Source organism: Macaca fascicularis, chromosome 1 (assembly GCF_037993035.2).
Source record: "Macaca fascicularis isolate 582-1 chromosome 1, T2T-MFA8v1.1".
NCBI lineage: Eukaryota > Metazoa > Chordata > Mammalia > Primates > Cercopithecidae > Macaca > Macaca fascicularis.
In genome coordinates, this window is record NC_088375.1 from 218,782,647 (window position 1) to 218,806,912 (window position 24,266).

Sequence of the window (24,266 nt, forward strand, 5' to 3'; positions counted from 1 at the left end):
TAAGATTTATTTTTATTTCAGTAAATTCGTCAATGAAGAAGGATAGATTTTATGCTCTACTCTCAACTAAGATGAAGTGTCTTACAGATGGCTTTGTGCTTATGGTCATAAGCAAGGCAATGTGAACGTGTGGTTCAGTGAAGTCTTTCAACACTGAACACCTCAAGAGTATACTTTGCAACCAGAAGTGAGTCATTAACACCCCTCATCAGTAAGGGACTTTATGATCTTCATCAGAAAATCACTGATATTGATAAGGTGTCTACTAATGTGCCAGACGTACAAAGATAAATATGGCTTAGTCTCTGCTCTCAAGTAGTGTACAGTCTAATGGGGAAAAAAAGGAAGTTAAAATGACGTTTAGAAGTGGGTCATAGAGAGAGATGGTGCTATGTAAGTGAGCAGGCTTCCTGGTTGACACGTTTTGGGATTAGAAAGATTAAATGGTTCATAGTAAACTGAATGTTTTCGGAGCAGGCCTATCTTATTTAAGGGCCTTTAGCCATTACTCAGATGACATTTGCGTAGCTCATCTCCATGTTTTGTTAGTTTGTTTAAATTACGTGAGTAATGAAAGGTGTAGTTGATTTTGGCTTATGTGTTTCAGATGACTTATAAATCCTAGAAAAAAAATCACCTATCAGAATTAAGATGATTCTGGCTTGTGTGTTTTAGATGACATAAATCCTTAAAAAAAAAAATCACCTATCAGAATTAACATGATTCTGGCTTGTGTGTTTTAGATGACTTATAAATCCTTAAAAAAAATCACCTATCAGAATTAACACAAGAATATATTTTTTTCTTTCTTTCTTTCTTTTTTTTTTTTTTTTTTTTTTTGAGACAGAGTCTTGCTCTGTCGCCCAGGCTGGGGTGCAGTGGCCGGATCTCAGCTCACTGCAAGCTCCGCCTCCCGGGTTTAGACCATTCTGCCTCAGCCTCCCGAGTAGCTGGGACTACAGGCGCCCGCCACCTCGCCCGGCTAGTTTTTTGTATTTTTTTAGTAGAGACGGGGTTTCACCGTGTTAGCCAGGATGGTCTCGATCTCCTGACCTCGTGATCCGCCTGTCTCGGCCTCCCAAAGTGCTGGGATTACAGGCTTGAGCCACCGCGCCCGGCCTTTTTTTTTTTTTTTTTTTGAGACAGGGTTTGGTTCTGTTGTCCAGGTTGCAATACAGCAGTGTGATCTTGGCTCACTGCAACCTCTATCTCCTGGGCTCAAGTGATCCTCCTACTTTGGCCTCCTGAGTAGCTGAGACTACAAGTGTGCACCACCACACCACGCTAATTTTTGTATTTTTTGTAGAGAGGGAGTTTCACCATGTTGCCCAGTCTGGTCTTGAACTCCTGAACTCAAGTGATCCACTTGCTTTGGCCTCCCAAAGTGCTGGGATTACAGGCATGAGCTACCACACCTGGCCTCAAGAAGAAAATTTAAAACTCAAGTAGTTGTATTAACAATAAAGAGACCGGGCATGGTGGCTCATGCCTGTAATCCCAGCACTTTGGGGGGCTGAGGCAGGTGGATCACCTGAGGTTGGGAGTTCGAGACCAGCCTGACCAACATGGAGAAACCCCGTCTCTACTAAAAAATACAAAATTAGCCGGGCATGGTGGCGCATGCTTGTAATCCCAGCTACTACAGGAGAATCGCTTGAACTGGGGAGGTGGAGGTTGCACCAAGATCGTGCCATTGCACTCCAGCCTGGGCAACAAGAGTGAAACTCCATCTCAAAAAAAAAAAAAAAAGAATATATATATATACACACACACACACAATATATATATATACACACACACACTGTATATATACATACACACAAACACACACATATACATATAAATTTGGGCATTAAAGTTCCATCATACCTTTCTTTTTTTTTTTTTTTTGAGATGGAGTCTCACTCTGTAGCCCAGGCTGAAGTGCAGTGGGGGGGATCTCGGCTCACTGCAAGCTCCGCCTCCCGGGTTCATGCTATTCTCCTGCCTCAGCCTCCCGAGTAGCTGGTACTACAGTCAACCGCCACCGCGCCCCGCTAATTTTTTGTATTTTCAATAGAGACGGGGTTTCACTGGGTTAGCCAGGATGGTCTCAATCTCCTGACCTTGTGATCCACCCGCCTCGGCCTCCCAAAGTGCTGGGATTACAGGCGTGAGCTACCGTGCCCGGCCTCCATGATACCTTTCTACCAAATAAAACGTTTTGCTGAATTTAAAACATATGGTTCTCCATATGAAATTTTCAACTGGATGCAGTGGCTCACGCCTGTAATCCCAGCACTCTAGGAGGCTGAGGTAGGTGGATCACCTGAGGTCAGGAGTTCGAGACCAGCCTGGCCAGCATGGTGAAACCCTGTCTCTACTAAAATACAAAAATCAGTTGGGCGTGGTGGTGCATGCCTGTAATCCCAGCTACTCTGGAGGCTGAGGTAGGAGAATCACTTGAGTGAGTTCCACTGCACTCCAGCCTAGGTGACAAAGCCAGACTCTGTCTCAAAAACAAAACAACAAAAAAAGAAAGTATATTGATGGGTAGTTTGTGGGAATACTTTATTTTTCCATTTACAAATTTTTCTGTTTTATTAAGGGAATCTTAATTGGGTAACACACTAATGAGTTCACCATTTTTAAAAACTGCAGCTGATATCTGTTATGAAATTTGGTATGCTTTGTAAAATAGCTTCCTGACTTTGCTTGTCGTAATAGCTCAGTTTGCTAATAGCAACAATGGTTGTGCCAAATTATTCTGTTTCTAGGCTTTTTTTTTTTTGGTCAGACTGTCAGTAATAAGTCTCTAGAGTATACGCTTTGTTAGTGTAGAATTTAAAATATTAAATAGTGTGTACTTACGATAAAAACAATTAGGTAAAAAATGTGTTTTTCAGTTTTGTTTTGTTTTTTTGTCTTAAAGGTAACTTTGTTTTGTTGTTGTTGTTGTTTTGGGACAGAATCTTGCTCTGTTGCCCAAGCTGGAGTGCAGTGGCATGATCCTGGCTCACTGCAGCCTCCACGTCTTGGGTTCAAGAGATCCTCCCACCTCAGCCTCCCAAGTAGCTGGGACAACAGGTTTGCCCTACCATGCCTGGCTAATTTTTTTTTTTTTTTTGAGGCAGAGTCTCACCAGGCTGGAGTGCAGTGGAGCAATCTCGGCTCACTGCAAACTCCGCCTCCTGGGTTCATGCCATTCTCCTGCCTCAGCCTCCTGAGTAGCTGGGACTACAGGCGCCCGCCACAACGTCCAGCTATTTTTTTGTATTTTTAGTAGAGATGGGGTTTCACCGTGTTAGCCAGGATGGTCTCGATCTCCTGACCTTGTGATCCACCCACCTCGGCCTTCCAAAGTGCTGGGATTACAGGCGTGAGCTACCGCTCCTGGCCAATTTTTGTGTTTTTTATAGAGACAGGGTCTCCCTTTGTTGCTTTGGCTGGTCACGAACTCCTAGGCTCAAGTAATCTGCCCATCTTGGCCTCTCGAAGTGTTGGGTTTACTGGTGTGAGCCACTGCACCCAGCTCTAAAGGTAATTCTGTTAGTGACAAAGGATATCAGTTTAAGGGACAATAATTTGACAATGTTTAATACTTTCACCTTCTCCAATTTTATTCTCTGAAATCTACCTATTCTTTATTTTTGTTATTGTTTTTTGATTTTTTTTTTGTTTTTGTTTTTTTTTTTTTTGAGACGGAGTCTCGCTCTGTCGCCCAGGCTGGAGTGCAGTGGCCGGATCTCAGCTCACCGCAAGCTCCGCCTCCTGGGTTCACGCCATTCTCCTGCCTCAGCCTCCCGAGTAGCTGGGACTACAGGCGCCCGCCACCTCGCCCGGCTAGTTTTTTGTATTTTTTTTAGTAGAGACGGGGTTTCACCGTGTTAGCCAGGATGGTCTCGATCTCCTGACCTCATGATCCGCCCGTCTTGGCCTCCCAAAGTGCTGGGATTACAGGCTTGAGCCACCGCGCCCGGCCTGTTTTTTGATTTTTTGAAACAGAGTCTTGCTGTGTGACCCAGGCTGGAGTGTAGTTGTGCGATCTTGGCTCACTGCAGCATCAACCTCCTGGCTCAAACGATCCTCGCACCTCAACCCCCCTGTAGCTGGGACTACAGGTGTGCACCACCATGACCAACTAATTTTTGTATTTTTTGTAGAGAAGGGTTTTGTCATGTTGCCTAGGCTGGTCTCAAACTCCTGGACTCAAGTTTTCTGCCTGCTTTGACTTCCCAAAGTGCTTGGATTACAGACGTGAGTCACCACACCTGGCTTCTACCTAATCTTTAAAACTCAGCTGAAATGCTTGTCTGTGAACCTTCCTTATACTGGTTGGAAGCCATCTCTTCCTTGAACCACTAAAGCTTCTTGTTTTGTCTCATAGGTCATTTATTATATAATGTTCTGTGTTGTTATTATTAATTTATGTGTCCTTGGCTCTTAGTGGGTCAATCTGTTTGAGAGCAAATAGTGACATATCTTCTTTTTGTATGTTGTGTGGGAGCTGAGCACAGTATATTTTTTTCTTTTTGTGTTTTTAATATTTGATAGTAGTCAAGCTTGCAATAAGCACAGTATTTTTACATATAGCAAATGTTTCATTGATATTTGTTGAATGCATGGAGTAGGGTAGAATTTTTAATTTTGTCCTTTTTCCACTTTCTATAACTTTTTCATTTGAGTTGATACAATGATAATGGTGGTATATTCATAAGAAGGCTTATTGTCTTAGATTGAATCATTTTATGATCTTCTATATATCTCTCATTCAACAGTATTTTATATTTTCAAGAGTAGCATTTAGTACTTAGCCTACATTAGTGCTGCTGAGGTGGTTAATTTTATGAGTTCATAATGACATCTGTTCAGGGTTGCTGCTTTGTCCCTAAAACCTCAGAAGCCCTCATGCTGTGGGATGACCGTGGGTGCCTCCATTCAGTCCAGTCCCTTCTTTTTTTTTTTTTACTTTTCAGCCTCCCAAAGTGCTGGGATTACAGGCGTGAGCCACCACACCTGGCCTAATGATGTAATTTCTATTATAAAATAACGACTGGGCACAGTGACTTATACTTGTATTCCCAGCACTTGGGAACATTGGGACGGAGGATCACTTGAGCCTAGGAGTTAAAGGCTGCAGTGAGCTATAATTGTGCTACTGTACAATTATAGCCTGGGTGACAGAGCAGAACCTTATCTTTATTTTTTATTTTATTTATTTATTTTTTTGAGACAGAGTTTCGCTCTTGTTGCCCAGGCTGGAGTACAATGGCATGATCTCGGCTCACTGCAACCTCTGCCTCCCAGGTTCAAGCAATTCTGCCTCAGCCTCCCAAGTAGCTGGGATTACAGGCATGCACCACCATGCCCAGCTAATTTTTGTATATTTAGTAGAGACGGGGTTTCTCCATGTTGAGGCTGGTCTCGAACTCCTGACCTCAGGTGATTCGCACACCCTGGCCTCCCAAAGTGCTGGGATTATAGGCGTGAGCCACGGCGCCCGGCCAGAACCCTATCTTAAAAAAAAACAAAACCCATGCAAGCTCAGCACAAAGGTGTTCTGAGTAGACATGTCAATAAACCGTACACTCATTTGAATGCCTAGTGCTAAGAAGACAAAGATGCCTAGGCCAGTGGTCGTGTCCCCAGGGAGCTCAGATTCTAGTACATTCATTCAATCCGTTGGGGAAGCTGAGAAGGTCTAACACAAATGTGAAAGGTGAGAAGGACTTCTTTTAAACAGTTTCATGAAAACTACATTCACTGAGTTAGTATACTTACGTGTGAAAAGTTTATAGGGCTTCTTTTGGCATGAAAACAAGAAAAACTCAGGGTTTCAAAATGCCTCTATATCCTTGGGGGAATATGAGTGATGATTTTGTTACCTAATCATGGAAGTGAAAAAGAAGTGCTATGCAAATTGGTGTTGGGCATGTAATTACAGAGGAGTTGCATCTGAGCTCACCCATGTGTGTTCTCCTTGGCATCTGTTCCTAGGGCCAAATTAGCAAACATGCCCTCAAAGGTGTGGGGTTTGATGTTTTTGTGGAGGGTGTAACAGTTGAATGGTGGAAATTGCTTAATATTGGCTATTACAGCAGTATGAGTCTCTTTATGTTGGCTTGCTATTGTATTTTAAGACAATTTGGAAAGAGAGTGAGTTTTATTGAATCAAATTTATTCTGATTGGGAAAAATAGTAATGTAAATAATCTTTTGCAGCCTCCATTGATTCATTTTGTTCTGCAACAGACCTTAGGCTTATAGTCTGTCAAAATGTGCAAGGGAGCAACTGTATTTGAGATGCTGTATTTAATTTAAATGTCAACCATGCAGCCAAACTAATCCATTTCTTTGGACTCTTTTCCTTGGTGAATTTTAGAACTGAGTGGAGGTTAAAAACATAAGAAAGTTAGGTTGGGCACGGTGGCTCACGGCTGTAATCCCAGCACTTTGGGAGGCTGAGGTGGGTGGATCACTTGAGGTCAGGAGTTTGAGACCAACCTGGCTAACATGGTGAAACCCTGTTTCTACGAAAAATACAAAAATGTGGTCATGCCACTGCACTCAGCCTGGGGCACAGGGAGAGACTCCCATCTCAAAAAAAAAAAAAAAAAAAATTAGCTGGGCATGGTGGCACGTGCCAGCTACTTGGGAGGTTGAAGTGGGAGAATCACTTGAACCTGGGAGGCAGAGGTTGCAGTGAGCTGAGATCGTGCCACTTCACTCCAGCCTGGGTGACAGAGTGAGACCCTACTTAAAAAAAAAATTTATATATATGTGTGTATATATATATTTATATATGTATATATATTTATATCTGTGTATATATATGTTTATATATTTTTATATATATATGAGAAAGTTAATAAATCAGGGAAGTTAGCCAGTAGGAAATGATAATATACAAGGGAACAAGTAAGGGGGACTATGGGAAGTGATATTTTTTCCAGTAATAAAAGGCATGGTTTGATTTTTTTTTTTTTTTTTTTTTTCCTGATATGGAGTTTGCTTTGGTTGCCCAGGCTAGAGTGCATGGCGTGATCTCGGCTTACTGCAACCTCTGCCTCTCCAGTCCAAGCCATTCTCTTGCCTTAACCTCCTCAGTAGCTGGGATTACAGGCACCTGCCACCACGCCCAGCTAGTTTTTTGTATTTTTAGTAGAGACGGGGTTTCACCATGTTGGCCAGGCTGGTCTTGAACTCCTGACCTCAGGTGATCCACCCGCCTTGGCCTCCCAAAGTGCTGGGATTACAGGTATGAGCCACCACACTCGGCATATGTTTTAAGACAGGAATTTGGGCTGGAAATGGAGGTCTCTGTTGTTTGAAAGGCCTCCCTCTAGCAAGTCAGTCATGTTGAAAAACACCTTATCCCCGTGAGCATGGAAGGAGGCCTAACTAGGATCGTTTTTCTTTTCTTTTCTTTTCTTTTCTTTTCTTTTCTTTTCTTTTCTTTTTTTTTCTGAGATGGAGTCTTACTCTGTCACCCAGGCTGGAGTGCAGTGGCATAATCTAGGCTCACTGCTATGTTACCTCCCAGGTTCAAGCAATTCTCTTGCCTCAGCCTCCCGAGTAGCTGGGACTACAGGCATGCGCCACCATGCCCAGCTAATTTTTGTGTTTTTAGTAGAGACGGAGTTTCACCATGTTGGCCAGGCTGGTCTCAAACTCCTGACCTTGTCATCCGCCTGCCTCAGCTTCCCAAAGTGCTGGGATTACAGGCGTGAACCACCACACCTGGCCTGGGATCCTTTTTTTAATACAGTTTTCAGGAAACCCATTATAATACTCTTCTGCTTTTGAGGAATGAAGGGAATTGCTCCCTTCTCACCATCACTGCCTTTTCCCCACACCACCAGGTGGACTTAAGCCATTCCAGTCCTTCCAAGTAGCCACCAATTGCTGATTATCACTAAGATTCTAATAGCCACTGTGCTAGGACACATTTGTAGTATCATGAGCTTTCAGCCAGTTTGGTAGATAAATTATCTTGGAAGCAATTTTATGAGTTCATGTTTTCATTTTCCTTAATGTGATCCTTCCAGTTTTAAAAGATGTTACACATAATTAGTGCATGAATTACTGCAGTGGTAGAGATGACATAGGAGGTTTCTGTTCTCTGCTCTCCCCCCTCTGTCACTTTTTGGAACATTTCAGATCTTTCTCAAAGCCCCAAAGTATATTTCGAGATTACTCTTCTCTTCGTCTCTGCCCCCCGCAATCCACCTTTTCCCAATTCTGGGAAGAACTGGGAAGAGAAGACCCTTATTATTCTTACTTTCATCAGTGCTAGAGGGAATGCTGGAAATTTGTAAAGTGGGGTGGCATAGTAAATGATCTGGGTAGATGTGTGTGGAGCAAGGGAAATAAATGTATTAAAAAATAATAAAAATATCCCTTCAAAAGGACTGTCCATCTGTAAGGAGGCTAGCTGAAGCTGTTAGCTCCTTTAGTGTCTGCCTCAGCTTTGGAGCCTTCTGCCAGTGGTTGAGCGTAGCAGTGATTAAGAGCTTTGCCTTTTCTGCCCAGTACTACATTCCCCTGAGTGGCTGTCTTTGCTCTCAAGCTCTCTGTTGGACAGGCTTTGTCAGGTCTGCATTGTGGTCTGATGGTTCCTCCTGCCCAATCCTGCTCTTTCTGCACTTCTTCCAGAAGTTACTTACCATTAAACTTTTTTCATTCTGAATTCTGTTTAGCATCTGCTTCTTGGAGAATCTAATCTGCAACACAGTTCTTACATAAAACACCCTATTTCCTTCATTTTACTGGTTTTACCTCAGACTTTGCGTATCATGTCATAGGAGTATAAATGAGATGCCTGCCTCTGTGTGTATGTTTTCTTTGTAGAAAATTTAGGGACTACAGATAAACACAAAGAAGACATTTTTAAAATTATCAATAATGTTCTCACTAGAAGTAACTGCTGATAATGGCTTATTTTGGCAAACTTTATTTATTTAAGATGGAGTCTTGCTCCATCGCCCAGGCTGGAGTGCAGTGGAGCGACCTCAGCTCACTGCAACCTCTGCCTCCCGGGTTCAAGCAATTGTCCTGCCTCAGTCTCCTGAGTAGCTGGGATTACAGGCACGTGCCACCACACCCGACTAATTTTTGTGTTTTTAGTAGACACGGGGTTTCATCATGCTAGCCATGCTGGTCTCAAACTCCTGACCTGGGGTGATCTCCCCGCCTTGGCCTCCCAAAGTTCTGGGATTACAGGCATGAGCCACTGCACCCAGCCAGTATTTTAACAAACTTTAGAGAAATGCATGAGTATTCAGCTCAGTAAATTTTTTACAAACAAAAGACATCTGTGTAACCAGTACCCAATCAGGAAACAGAACTTTACTAGTACCTCAGATACCTCACTTGTAACAGCATAAATTTTGCCTCATTTTGAACTTGATATCATTGTAATCATACAATATATATTCTTCTTTTTTTTTTTTTTTCTTCGAGACAGGGTCTCACTCTGTTGCCCAGGCTGGAGTCCAGTGGTGTGATCATGGCTTCCTGTAGCCTCGAACTCTTGGGCTTAAGCAATCCTCCTCTTCAGCCTCCTGGGTAGCTGGGACCACAGATGAGTGCCACCACACCCGGTTAATTATTTTTTTATAGAGATGGTGCCTCATTTTGTTGCCCAGGCTGGTCTCAAATTCCTGACCTCAAATGATCCTCCTGCTTTGGCTTACTAAAGCGTTGGGATTATAGGGATGAGCCACTGTGCTTGCCCATTCTTCTGTGTTCTGTTTTTTGTTTTTGTTTTTGTTTTTGTTTTTGAGATGGAGTCTCGCTGTATTGTCTAGGCTGGAGTGCAGTTGCCCAGTCTTGGCTAACTGCAACCTCTGCCTCCCAGGTTCCAGTGATTCTCCTGCCTCATCCTCCCAAGTAACTGGGATTACAGGCACGTGCGCCACCAAGCCTGGCTAAGTTTTGGTTTTTTGTTTGTTTGTTGAGACAATCTCACTCTATTGCCCAGGCTGGAGTGCAGTCATTGCAACCACCGCCTTCCAGGTTCAAGTGATTCTCATGCCTTAACCTCCCTAGAAGCTGGGACTACAGGCATACGCCACCACGCCCGGCTAGTTTTTGCATTTTTAGTAGAGATGGAGTTTCACCAATGTTGACCAGGCTGGTCTTATAAACTCCTGACCTCAGATGATCCGCCTACCTCGGTCCCCAAAGTGCTGGGATTACAGGTGTGAGCCACTGCGCCCGGCCTAATTTTTATATTTTTTAGTAGAGACGGGGTTTCACCATGTTGGCCAGGCTGGTCTTGAACTCCTGACCTCAGGTAATCCGCCCGCCTCGGCCTCCCAAAGTGTTGGGATTACAGGTGTAAGCCACTGCATCTGGCCTTCTATCTTCTTTTGCTTAACATTATGTTTGAGATATTTATTTATATGTATGTAACCTGTGGTTCTTTGCTCTATAATATTTCATGGCAAATGTACCACAATTTATCTGTTCTGTTGTTGATAGACATTCATGTTCTAGTTTTTTACTGCCTGGATCTCTTATGATATTTTCTATTGTAAATATTGCCTTGTATTTGGTATTTTAGCAAGTGAAGCCTATTCTTGGAACATTTACTATCTTCTTTCTTTTTGTTTGTTTGTTTGTTTTTGAGACAGAGTCTTGCTCTGTGGCCCAGGCTGGAGTGCAATGGCATGATCTCGGCTCACTGCAACCTCTGTCTCCCAGGTTCAAGCGATTCTCCTGCCTCAGTCTCCTGAGTAGCTGGGATTACAGGCACGCTTCACTACACCTGGCTAATTTTTGTATTTTTAGTAGAGACGGGGTTTCACCATGTTGCCCACGTTGGTCTCGAACTCCTGACCTAAGGTGATCTGCCCGCCTTGGAATCCCAAAGTGCTGGGATTACAGGCATGAGCCAGTGCACCCAACCAAGAATTACTATATTTTGTAAATGGAAATAACCACTACTAAAAACAGAATTCTATAAATAGAATGATGTCTTTTGTTTCTGGCAAAGTTAACTCGGGGTCAATGCCGCAGTTGCAGGCACTGCTGGCGAGTATTCTCGGGGCAAACAAGAAAAAGGTTAAGTAACTCATCCTGCATAAAAGCTTAGAAAAACTGTTCTTTCCTTTCTTTCTTTCTTTTTTTTTTTTTGAGTTGGAGATTCGCTCTTGTTGCCCAGGCTGGAGTGCAGTGGCACGATCTCAACTCACTGCAACTCTGCCTCCCAAGTTCAAGTGATTCTCCTGCCTCAGCCTCCCGAGTAACTGGGATTACAGGCATGTGCCACTAGGCCTGGCTAATTTTGAATTTTTAGTAGAGACGGGGTTTCTCCATGTTGGTCGGGCAGGTCTCAAACTTCTGATTTCAGGCGATCTGCCTGCCTTGGCCTCCCAAAGTGCTGGGATTACAGGTGTGAGCCACCGTGCCTGGCTGAAAACCCGTTATTTCTTAACCTATATTCTCAGAATGTTGTTACTCTTTGCAGGACCCAGAGTTAGTTTTTTCTTCAAAGTTTGAGGTCTTAGATCATTGTTACTGGTCAAGGAGGCTAGTTGCTCTTCTCTTTGCTGTCAGTCAGTCAGATCCTTGAGTTAGAGGAATTGTTGGAGAACAAGTTTTCTGGTTTATGGTTATACCAGAACTTGGCTGCCACTCTGGTTTTCAGTGAAGAGAAAAAATGTAATCAGAAGCCTTTGGGGATGGGCTTGGTATTTGAGCTATACCTGTCGAATTAAGGTGGCTCACAACTGGTGTTGGAAAGTGCTGAAGAGCAGATTTCATACTGAGAGTGGAAACGAAATTATGAAGAGCTTAGATGTGCATGCCTGAATTGTTTTTGAGCTGCTTTCAGTGCAATACTGATATTTGTATTTTACCTATTACAGCTGTTGAGTGGGATGTCATGGCCAGCTCCTCAGACAGTGAAGATGACAGTTTCATGGCTGTGGACCAGGAAGAAACTGTGCTGGAAGGGACAATGGAGCAAGATGAGGAGCCCCACCCAGTATTGGAGGCTGACGAGACTAGACATAATAGGTCCATGTCGGAGCTGCCAGAAGAGGTTTTGGAGTATATCCTGTCCTTTCTGTCACCATATCAGGAACACAAAACTGCGGCCCTTGTCTGCAAACAGTGGTATCGACTTATCAAAGGTACTGTGGATAGGAGAAAGGTTTATTTATTGATTTCAAATTTCATTGATTTATTTTTAGACTCCAGATTTAGTTTTTTTCCTCCCTTAAATGTATTATGGTTATAAAATCTGGTATTAGACGATACTACATTTTCTTTTTTTTCTTACCCTGGTTAGTTCAATGAACAGCTTGAATACTAAAGTATCTAATCCCATTTGCATTTTTTAAAATGAGGATTCTTTTTAAAAGCTTCATATTCTTAGAGTTGATCTGGTTAATCGTATTGTTCTTTTTTTTTTTTTTTTTTTTTTTTTTTTTTTTTTGAGACAGAGTCTCGCTCTGTCGCCCAGGCTGGAATGCAGTGGTGTAATCTTGGCTCACAGCAAGCTCCCCCTCCCGGGTTCATGCCATTCTCCTGCCTCAGCCTCTGGAGTAGCTGGGTCTTCAGGCGCCCATTACCACGCCCGGCTAATTTTTTGTATTTTTAGTAGAGATGGGGTTTCACTGTGATAGCCAGGATGGTCTCGATCTCCTGATCCATCCGCCTCAGCCTCCCAAGTGAATTAATAGTATTGTTCTTGAATGGGCAAAATAGAAATGGATATGGGATAATAGTAATAGCCAATGTGAGCATAGCTTTTGTCATGTGTCAAGCACTATTGTAACTGCTTTACATTCACATAGCAAACTATGACTAGAACATACTGCATTTTATAGATGACAGAACTGAGTGAGGCACAGTTAACTTATTTACATGGGTAGTAAATACAGGATTAAAGATTCACATTCAGGCAATCTGGCTTTAGAGTCCATGCTCTGATTAAGGCTGCATATTGTCTCTGAGTAGCTACTTTTAGCAACTGTGCTTTCTTGAAAGCATTTGTCATTTGATTTTATCTCTAAACAGCAAAGACCCTATGTACATCTTTTACTTTTTAAAATATGTTTCTTGGCCGGGCGCAGTGGCTCACTCCTGTAATCCCAGCACTTTGTGAGGCTGAGTCAGGCGGATCACCTGAGGTCAGGAGTTCGAGACCAGCCAGGCCAACAAGGTGAAACCTTGTCTCTACTGAAAATACAAAAATTAGCTGGACGTGGTGGTGGGTGCCTATAATCCCAGCTACTGGGGAGGCTGAGGCAGGAGAATTGCTTGAACCCAGGAGGTGGAGGTTGCAGTGAGCCGAGATCACCCACTGGACTCCAGCCTGGGCGACCGAGCAAGACTCTGGTCCTTTTTTCATCCTTTTCCTAATCAAGATTTCAACTTTTTGCTAAATGTTTAGGTTGCTAGACATGCTGTATTTTTAATTAGCAGAAAGTAGTTAGTGGCTTCATTGCATCTTAAGGGGAAAGGGCCTGCTTTTTGTTTGAAGATGATCAGTCAAGTTGAGTAATTTTTGATCAAGCGAGGGTTGTCTCGATGTGTTCTTTCCTGGGGGAACAAGACAGCCAGAGATATAACAGAGAACAATCTTTAGATCAGAATCAATCAGTTTTAAAATATTTTCCTTGCATCAAGGTGGTTCTCATGGGGAGGGAAGTCCTTGTCAACTCCCAAAGTCCACCTAGAGGGCTAACAGCCAGCTATTGAAACTGCTCTATGGGCCCTGTGCTTATTTGATTATAACTGCTAATACTGGCACACACAGCCTGCTTCTATATTCTGAGTTGACGAGCTCTTCAGGAGAGATTGGCTCCCTGCACTGTGGAAATACATGCTTTCACTTCTCAAATAAAGGGAGGAAAACCACAGGTAAGGGACTGTGATTTAATCAAATATATGAATTTATCCTAGGTTTTCTTTGGCAGTCTTATTTTGGTTTTCTTTTCTTTTTTCTTTTCTCTTCTCTCTTCTTCTCCCTATCTTATCCTATCCTATCCTTTTCTTTTCTTTTTTCTTTCCTTTTCTTTCTTTTTTTATTTTTTTAAGAAAAGAACCCTACCCTAGTACTCACAGTCTTAAATCGATCTTTCTGGCAGAAGTCTCTGATGAGATAGTTTTGTTTCTTTGTTTTTAATTTTAATAGACTTTTTTTTTTTTTAAGAGCACTTTTAGGTTCACAGCAAAATTCAGCAGGAGAAACAGATTCCTCTGAGCGGGCACAGTGGTTCATGCCTGTATTCCCAGCACTCTGGGAGGCCAATGTGGGCGGATCACTTGAGATCAGGAGTTCAAGACCAGCCTGCCAACATGGTGAAACCTCATCTCTACTAAAAATACAAAAATTAGCTGGGCATGGTGGTGGGTGCTTGTAGTCCCAGCTACTTGGGAGGCTGAGACAGCAGAATTGTTCGAACCTGGGAGGCAGAGGTTGCAGTGTGCCAAGATCGAGCCACTGCACTCGAGTCTGGATGACGGAGTGAGATTCCATCTCAAAAAAAAAAAAAGAAACAAAACCAATTTCTCATTTACCCCCTATCCTGACACATGTGTAGCCTCTCCCATTATCAGCATCCCTCACCAGAGTGGTACATGTGTTACAATTGATGAACCTATACTGAAACATTGTTATTATCCCAAAGTCCATAGTTTACATTAATGTTCATGCTTGGTGTTATGTATTCTATGGGTTTGGATGAATGTATAATGACACATATCCACTGTTATAATATCATAATAGCTTCACTGCCCTAAAAATCCTGTATACTCTCCCTCTTTATCCTTTCCTTCCACCAACCTCTGGCAATCACTGATTTTTTTACTGTCTCCATAGTTTTGCCTTTTCTAGATGGTCATATAGTTGGAATCATATAGTATATAGCCTTTTCTGATTGGTTTCTTTCACTTAGTAATATTTGCATTTAAGTTTCCTCTTTTTTTTTTTTGGAGACAGGGTCTTGCTTTGTTGCCCAGGCTGGAGTGCATTGGCGTGATTTTGGCTAACTGCAACCTCCACCTCCTGGGCTCAAGTGATCCTCCCATCTCAGCCACTGGAATAGCTGGGACCACAGGTGTGCACCACCATGCCTGTGTAATTAAAAAAAAAATTTTATAGAGATAGGATCTTGCTGTTCCCCAGGCTAGTCTCAAACTCCTGAGCTCCAGTGATTTCCTGCCTCAGCTTCCAAAAGTGCTGGGATTATAGGCGTGAGCCGCCGTTCCCGGCTTCCTCCATTTCTTTTCATGATTTCTTTTTTTGTTAGTGCTGAGTAATATTTCATTGTCTAGATGCACCACAGTTTGTTTACCCATTCAGTTACTGAAAGGGCATCTTGGTTGCTTCCAAGGTTTGACAATTATGAATAAAGCTGGTGTACATCCATGTGCAGGTTTTTCTGTGGACATAAGTTTTCAGCTTCTTTGGGTAAATACCAAGGTGCACAATTGCTGGATCATATGGTAAGAGCATGGTTAGTTTTGTAAGGAACTGCCGAACTGTTTTAAGTGGCTGAACCATTTTGTACTCCCACTAGCAGTGAATGAGAGTTCCTTTTGCTCCACAATCTCACCAGCATTTGTAGTAGTAGTTGGGATTTTCATCATTCTCATAGATGTGTAGTGGTATTTCATTATAATTAGCGTTTCCCTGATGACAAATGATATGGAGCATATTTTCATGTGCTTATGTGTTATCCACGTATCTTCTTCGGTGAAGTGTCTGTTTCAGGTCTTTGACTGATTTTTATTGTGCGTGTGGTTTTTTTTTTTTTTTTTTTTTTTGAGACAAGGTCTTGCTCTGTCACCCAGGTTAGAGCACAGTGGCATGATCATAGCTCATTGCGGCCTCAATTTCCTGGGCTCAAGCAGTCCTCTCGCCTCAGCCTCTCAAGTAGCTGGGACTACAGGTGTGTACCACCACACCCAGCTAATTTTTGTATTTATTTATTTATTTATTTATTTTTGTAGAGATGAGGTCTCACTGTGTTGCCAGGCTGGTCCTGAACTCTTGGGATCAAGCGATCTTCCCACCTGGGCCTGCTAAAGTCCTGGAATTATGAGCCACCATGCCAGGCCTTTGACCCTTTATTTTGTTTGTTTTTTTGAGACAGAGTCTCACTGTGTTGCCCAGGCTGGAGTGCAGGGGCACGATCTCGGCTCACTGCAAGCTCTACCTCCTGGGTTCACGCCATTCTCTTGCCTCAACCTTCCAAGTAGCTGGGACTACAGGCGTCTGCCACCACGCCTGGCTAATTTTTTGTATTTTTAGTAGAGACGGAGTTTCACCTTGTTAGCCAGGATAGTCTGGATCTCCTGACTTCGTGATTCACCCACCTTGGCCTCCCAAAGTGCTAGGATTACAGGTGTGAGCCACCACACCCGGCCTTGACCCGTTTTTTAATTGGGTTGTTTGTTTATTAATGTTGTTGAGTTTTTTTGTTTGTATGTATGTATGTTTGTTTTGAGACAGAGTCCTGCTCTGTTGCCTAGACTGGAGTGCAGTGGCACAATATTGGCTCACTGCAACCTCCGCCTTCTGGGTTCAAATGATTTCTGGGTAATTTTTGTATTTTTAGCAGAGACAGGGTTTCACTATGTTGGCCAGGCTGATCTCAAACTCCTGACGTCAAGTGATTCACCTGCCTCATCCTCCCAAAGTGCTAGGATTACAGACATTAGCCACCACGCTCGGCCCTAATATTGTTGAGTTTTAAGAGTTCTTTGGATATTCTATATAACTGTCTTTTATCAGATATGTCTTTTGCAAATATTTTCTCTCAGTCTGTGGCTTATCTTCTCATTCCCTTGACAGTAGTTTTCACAGAGCAGAAACTTTTAGTTTTAATGAATTCTGGCTTATCAATTGTTTTGAGTAGGGGATAAGATCTTGCTTTGTCACCTACGCTGGAATCTAGTGGTGTGATCAGGGCTCACTGCAGCCTCGACCTCCCAGGCTCAAGCGATCCTCCAACTTTAGCTTCCCAAGTAGCTGGCACTACAAGCACATGCCACCACACCCGGCTAATTTTTTTTTTCTTTTTTTTCAGATGGAGTCTCACTTCATCGCCCAGGCTGGAGTGCAGTAGTGCAATCTTGGCTTATTGCAACCTCCACCTCCTGGGTTCAAGCAATTCTCCTGCCTCCACCTCCCGAGTAGCTGGGATTACAGGTGCATGCTACTACACCTGGCTAATTTTTGTTTTTAGTAGAGACAGAGTTTTACCCTGTTGACCAGGCTGGTCTCAAACTCCTGACTTTAAGTGATCACCCACCTCGGTCAGCTTCCCAAAGTGCTGGGATTACGGGTGTGAGCCACTGACCCGGCCATACCTGGCTAATGTTTTAAAAAATATTTTGTCGAGACAGGGTCTCCCTGTGTTGCCCAGGCTGGTCTTGAGCTCCTGGGCTCGAGTTATCCTCCCACCTCGGCCTCCCAAAGTGTTAGAATTACAGGCGTGAGCTACCACGCCTGGTCATTCTTTCTTTCATGGATCATGTCTTTGGTGTTGTGTCTAAAAAGTCATCCCCAAACTCAAGGTCATCTAGTTTGTCTCCTGTTATCTTCAAGGAGTTTTATGTTTTACATTTAGGACCGTGATTCATTTTTAGTTCATTTTCATGAAAGATGTCTATATTCATTTTCTTGCATGTAGATTTTAATTTGTGTCACTTTTGGAAAAGGCTTTTTTTTTTTTTCTTTAAGAGATGGAGTTGGCCAGACGCGGTGGCTCACACCTGTAATCCCAGCACTTTGGGAGGCCGAGGTGGATGGATCACAAGGTCAAGAGATTGAGAGCATCCTGGCCAACATGGTGAAACCCCATCTCTATTAAAAATACAAAAAAAAAAATTAGCTGGGCCTGGTGGTGTGTGCCTGTAATCCCAGCTACTCGGAAGGCTGAGGCAGAAGAACCACTTGAACCCAGGAGTTGGAGGTTGCAGTAAGCTGAGATAGCGCCACAGCACTCCAGCCTAGGTGACAGAGTGAGACTCCATCTCTTTTTTTTTTTTTTTTTTTTTTTTTTTTTTTTGAGACGGAGTCTCACTGTGTCGCCCAGGCTGGAGTGCAGTGGCCGGATCTCAGCTCACTGCAAGCTCCGCCTCCCGGGTTCACGCCATTCTCCGGCCTCAGCCTCCCAGAGACTCCATCTCAAAAAAAAAACAAAACAAAAATGGGGTCTCCTGGCCAGACATGGTGGCTCACGCCTGTAATCCCAGCATTTTGGGAGGCCGAGGTGGGCAGATCACTTGAGATCAAGAGTTTGAGACCAACCTGGCCAACATGGTGAAACTCAGTCTCTACTAAAAATGCAAAATTAGTTGAGTGTGGTAGCACACGCCTGTAATCTCAGCTACTTGGGAACCTGAGGCAGGGGAATCATTTGAACATGGGAGGTGGAAGTTACAGTGAGCTGACATTGTGCCACTGCATTCCAGCCTGGGCAAGAGAGTGAGACTCCTTCTCAAAAAAAAAAAAAAAAAAGAAAAAAAAAGAAAAAACACACAGAGATGGGGTCTCTCAGCCTGAGAACATGGCCAACCCCCATCTCTACAAAAAGAAAAAAAAAAAAAACCAGAAATTAGCTGGGTGTGGTGGTGTGTGCCTGTACTCCCGGCTACTCAGAGGCTGAGATTGCTCAGGAGGCAGAGGTTGCAGTGAACGGAGACCGTGCCACTGTACTCCATGCTAGGTGACAGAGTGATACCCAGGCTCAAAAAAAAAGAGAGAGAGAGAGATAGGGTCTCACTGTGTTTCCCAGGCTGAAATTCAATGGCTGTTCACAGGTGGGATCATTGTGCACTACAACCTTGTACTCCTGGGCTCAAGCGATCCTCCTGCCTTAGCTGCTCATGTAGCTAGGACCACAGGCGTACACCACTGAGCCTGGCAAAACGCTGTCTTTTCTGCATTATATTACTTTTGCTTCTTCGTCAAAGATCAGTGAAGGTTGGACACAGTGGCTAACGCCTGTAATTCCAACACTTTGAGAGGCTGAGATGGGAGGATCGCTTGAGCTCAGGAGTTTGAGACCAGCCTAGACAATATAGTGAGACCCCACCTCTATTAAAAAAAATCAGTGGACTGTATTTGTTTGGGTCTATTTCTTGGCTCTCTGTTCTGTTCCATTGATCTATTTGTCTATTATTTGCAAATAACACACTGTCTTGATTACTATAGCTTTTATAGTAAGTATTGAAGTCAGATGGTATCAGTCTTCTGACTTTGTTCCTCTCCTTCCATGTTTTCTTGGCTATTCTGGATCTTGTGCTTCTCCACATAAACTTTAGAATCAGTTTGTCGATATTCACAAAATAATTTGCTGGGGTTTTGACTAGGATTGCATTGAATCTATAGATCAAGTTGGGAAGAACTGACATCTTGACAATATTGAGTCTTCTTATCCTATCCATGAACATGGACTATCTCTTTATTTAGTTCTTTGATTTCTTTCATCATAGTTTTATGGGTTTCTTCATATAGATTTTGTATGAATTTTGTTATATTTATATTTAAGTATTTCGTTTTTTGGTGTGAATGTATATGGTATTATGTGTTTTAATTTCAAATTCTACTTGTTCATTGTTGTATGCTAACCTTGTATCCTGCAACCTTGCTTATTAGCTCTAGAAATAAGACAGGTTTCTTTCCTCTCCATTGTTATATGTCTGTCTTTTTTTTGTTAGCTTTTTAAGAGACAGGGTCTCACTGTCTTGCCCAGGCTGGAGTGCAGTGGCATGGCATGATCATAGGCATGATCGCTGCTGCCTTGAACTCCTGGGCACAAGTGGTCCTCCCTCCTCTGCCTCCCAAGTAGGACTACAGGTGCAGACCACCATGCCTGACTAATTTTAAAGTTTTTTGTAGAGAAACAGGGTCTTACTGCGTTGCCCAGGCTGGTCTCAAACTCCTGGCTTCAAGCTATCCTTCTGCCTTGGCTTCCTAAAGCACTGGGATTACAGGTGTGAGCCACTGTGCCTGGCCTCTCATCTTTTAAAATCTTTTCCTGGTTGGATGCAGTAGCTCACGCCTGTAAACCCAACACTTTGGGAGGCCGAGGTGGGTGGATCACCTGAGCTGGGGAGTTTGAGACCAGCCTGGCCACCATGGTGAAACCCTGTCTCTACTAAAAATAACAAAATTAGCTGGGCGTGGTGATGCATGTCTGTAATCCCAGCTACTCAGGAGGCTGAGGCAGGAGAATCACTTGAACCCGGGAGGCAGAGGTTGCGGTGAGCCACTATACTCCAGCCTAGGCGACAGAGCGAGACTCTGTCTCAAAAAAAAAAAAACTTTCCTGAGTTATGTATTTCATAATCCATTTTAGCCAGACATGGTGGTGCTCGCCTGTAGTCCCTGCTACCCAGGAGGCGGAGGTAGGAGTATTGCTTGAGCCTGGGAGGCAGAGGTTGCAGTGAGCCAAAGTCATGCCACTCCAGCCTGGGTAACAGAGCAAGACCCTGTCTGAAGAAAAAAAATAAACAAAACATAATCAATTGTAAGCTAATTATTATCTCTATATTTAAGACAGAGAATGCTTTATTACAGTTTCCAACTATAGATACTTATTGAACACCTGTTATGTTCCAGACATTGTTTTATCATACTCTTTCATAAGGCTAAATTATCCCCCAACACCTTTGCTTTGGAGTAAATAAGATCAATTATCTTAATATGTTGCTTTATGAGATAACATAACATAAAAGGGACTAGAGTTACAGTGTGAGCTAATTTTGTAATTTTTAATGTCACTTAACCTCCCTGGACTTTGATAAACCGAAAGGATTGCCTTTCAGTTTTAAAAAATTTCTTTCCTTTGAATGAAAATCAGATAAATTTGGAATTCCTCAAAGAGATTTGTCCTATAGGCCAGGCGTGGTGGCTCATGCCTGTAATCCCAGCACTTTGGAAGGCTGAGGTGGGTAGATCACAAGGTCAGGAGTTCAAGACCAGCCTGACCAAGATGGTGAAGCCCCGTCTCTACTAAAAGAAAATTATCCGGGTGTGGTGGCAGGTGCGTGTAATCCCAGCCACTTGGGAGGAGAATCGCTTGAACCCGGGAGGCAGAGGTTGCAGTGAGCCAAGATCGCGCCGCTGCACTCCAGCCTGGGCGACAGAGTGAGATTCCGTCTCAAAAAAAAAAAAAAGAAACTTGTTTTATAAAAATGATAAAAACAGGTAATAGACACAGTTTTAATAATTTGATGGATAAGTTAAGTGTCTGGACTGAAGGATTTGCTCTTTCTGTCTTAGGTGTAGCCCATCAATGTTATCATGGTTTCATGAAGGCTGTCCAGGAAGGAAACATTCAGTGGGAGAGCCGTACCTATCCTTATCCTGGAACCCCAATCACTCAGCGCTTCTCGCACAGTAAGTATTTACTGTGAAAGCAGATTCTACCCTGCCTGTGGTCATATTTCCAGAAACTTCTTTGGAGGCATGTTTTTTTGTTTGCTTTGTTTTTGAGACAAGGTCTCACTCTATCGCCGAAGCTGGAGTGCAGTGGCATAATCACAGCTCACTGCAGCCTCCACCTCCCCAGGCTCAGGTGATCCTCCCACCTCAGCCTCCTGAGTATCAGGACTACTGATAGTAGATAGTGCTGGGGCACGCCTGGTTAACTTTTGTATTTTTTGTAGAGATGGGGTTTCACCATGTTGCCCAGGCTAGTCTTGAACTGAGCTCAAGCAATATGCCTGCCTTGGCCTCCCACAGGGCTGGGATTACATACGTCAGCCACTGCACTTGGCCACAGCATGCATTTTATCTGACTTTTAATTATTTATTTATTTTGAAATGGAGTCTCACTCTGTCACCCAGACTGTGATATGGTGGCGTGATCATGTGTCACTGCAGCCTCGACCTCCTGGGCTCAGGTAGTCCTTCTGCCTCAGCCTTTTGAGTAGCTGGGCCCACAGGTGCATGCCACCACGCCTAGCTAATTTTTAAAAAATTATTTGTAGAGATGGTATCTCACCGTATTACCCAGGCTTGTCTTGAACTCCTGGGCTCAAGCGATCCTCCCACCTTGGCCTCCCAAAATGTTGGGATTACAAGTGTGAGCCACTGTGCCTGGCCATTATCTGACTTTTTAATGAAGAGAATGTAAAATGAGAGTTTATATTAATTTTATAACCCGAATTAGGGAAAAGTGTGAGCCTAAATATATTGTAGGCAGTTTGTTAATAATTTTATATTCTGCTTTTTTTTTTTTTTTTTGAGATGGAGTCTGTTGCCCAGGGTGGAGTGCAGTGGTACAATCTTGTCTCACCACAACCTCCACCTCTCGAGTTCAAGCAATTCTCCTGCCTCAGCCTCCCGAGTAGTTGAGACTACAGGTGTGTGCCACCACACCCAGCTGATTTTTGTATTTTTAGTAGAGATGGGGTTTCACCATGTTCGCCAGGCTGGTCTCGAACTCCTGACCTCACGTGATCCACCCACCTTGGCCTCCCAAAGTGCTGGGATTACAGGCATGAGCCACTGCACCCAGCCCTCTGCTTTTTCATTGGATTTTTCTGTACTCCAAAGTGGTCAAGGTGTTATGGTTAGAATTTTAAACATCTCACATTATCTAAGAGGAAAACAAAGGAAAGCTGTACATGAGGGTATTTCTAAGATCTTGCTTAGAGAGTAGTCAGATTTTAGTACTAGATCATATCATGACTATTTTAACATAGTATATGTTCAGCAAATACAAAATTTAAATGGACTCATACAAAAATTTTGAATGTGACAAGTATCGATTGTAAAATACAAATTTGGGCTGGGTTTGGTGGCTCATGCCCGTAATCCCAGCACTTTGGGAGGCTGAGGTGGGCAGATCACCTGAGGTCAGGAGTTTGAGACCAGCCTGGCCAACATGGCGAAACCCTGTCCACTAAAAATACAAAAAAAAAATTAGCCGGCCGTAGTGCCACGTGCCTGTGATCCCAGCTACTTGGGAGGCTGAGACAGGAGAATTGCTTGAACTTGGGAGGCGGAGGTTGCAGTGAGCCGAGATTGCACCATTGCACTCCAGCCTGGGCAACACTAGCGAAACTCTGTCTCAGGGACAAAAAAAAAAAAACAAATTTGGCCAGGCGTTGTGGCTCACACCTCTAATTTCAGCACTTTGGGAGGCCGAGGCAGGCAGATCACCTGAGGTCAGGAGTTCGAGAACAGCATGGCCAACATGGTGCAACCCCGTCTCTCCTAAAAAGATAAAAAATTAGCCAGATGTGGTGGCAGGCACCTGTAATCCCAGCTACTCAGGAGGCTGAGGCAGGAGAATCCCTTGAACCCAGGAGGCGGAGGTTGCAGTGAACCAAGATCGTGCCATGGTACTCCAGCCTAGGCAGCAAAAGCGAAACTCTGTCTCAAAAAAAAGAAGATCTTCTTGCTTTTCTTCTCTCTTCATGTGAACCTGGAATAAAGACCATTAATAACTACCTCTAAAACTGGGGACAGTATCTCCTCCTATGACATTTGGAAATCTGTAAGAAATCTGTAAAGTCGTTGCTTACTGTCTTGACTGACTGAAATGCAGTATAAGCATGAAGTAGGCAAGGGGCAGAGATGCATAGCATCCTGTAGTACCTAGGACAGTCCTATAAATAAAAAATTATCCTGCCCCAAATGACAAGAGCTCCTGTTGGGAAATACTGCAAGTCTGAAGTGTGCAGCCAGCCTTCCATTCTTCCACCAGCAAGCTTCAGCATTAGTGTGCTGCATGTAGTTTTCATTCTGCCTGCCTTTCAAGGACCTGGCTTACCTTTTCAGCCTGACTCACTGCCGCATCCTTAGGTAGCCAGACTTCAGCCACATGAACCTCCTTGTTACGTCTTAACCTTCCCTATTAGCCCTTCCCTTTTTTTCTTTTTTCTATTAGTTTTTGAAAATTTTAATGGTGTTTTGCCATGTTGTCCAGGCTGGTCTCGAACCCCTAAGCTCAAGCAATCTGCCTGACTGATATGGTTTGGCTCTGTGTTCCCATCCAAATATCATCTCCTCCAATGGTAATCCATCCCCATATATCAAGGGGGTGACCTGGTGGGAGGCAACTGGATCATGGGGGTGGTTTCCTCCATGCTGTTCTTGTGATGGTGAAGGAATTCTCATGAGATCCGATGGTTTAAAAGTGGCAGTTTCAGCTGGGTGCTGTGGCTCACGCCTGTAATCCCAGCACTTTGGGAGGCTGAGGAGGGCGGATCACTTGAGGTCAGGAGTTTGAAACCAGCTTGGCCAACATGATGAAACCCTGTCTCTACTAAAAATACAAAAATTAGCTGGGTGTGGTGGCAGGTGCC

The 24,266-nt window shown here is 43.5% G+C and overlaps 1 protein-coding gene across 2 annotated transcripts in view; it reads left to right on the forward strand.

Annotated features, from left to right (window-relative positions):
- The window catches only part of FBXO42 (F-box protein 42), a 98,346-nt gene that overhangs the window by 19,212 nt on the left and 54,868 nt on the right, over positions 1 to 24,266 (forward strand). For both annotated transcript variants that reach the window (XM_005544669.5, XM_005544670.5), the window contains exons 2-3: positions 11,852 to 12,118; positions 21,232 to 21,348. In XM_005544669.5, the coding sequence (XP_005544726.2) occupies positions 11,869 to 12,118; positions 21,232 to 21,348 (367 nt within the window). In that variant the 5' untranslated portion in view covers positions 11,852 to 11,868. The remainder of the gene's footprint in view (positions 1 to 11,851; positions 12,119 to 21,231; positions 21,349 to 24,266) is intronic.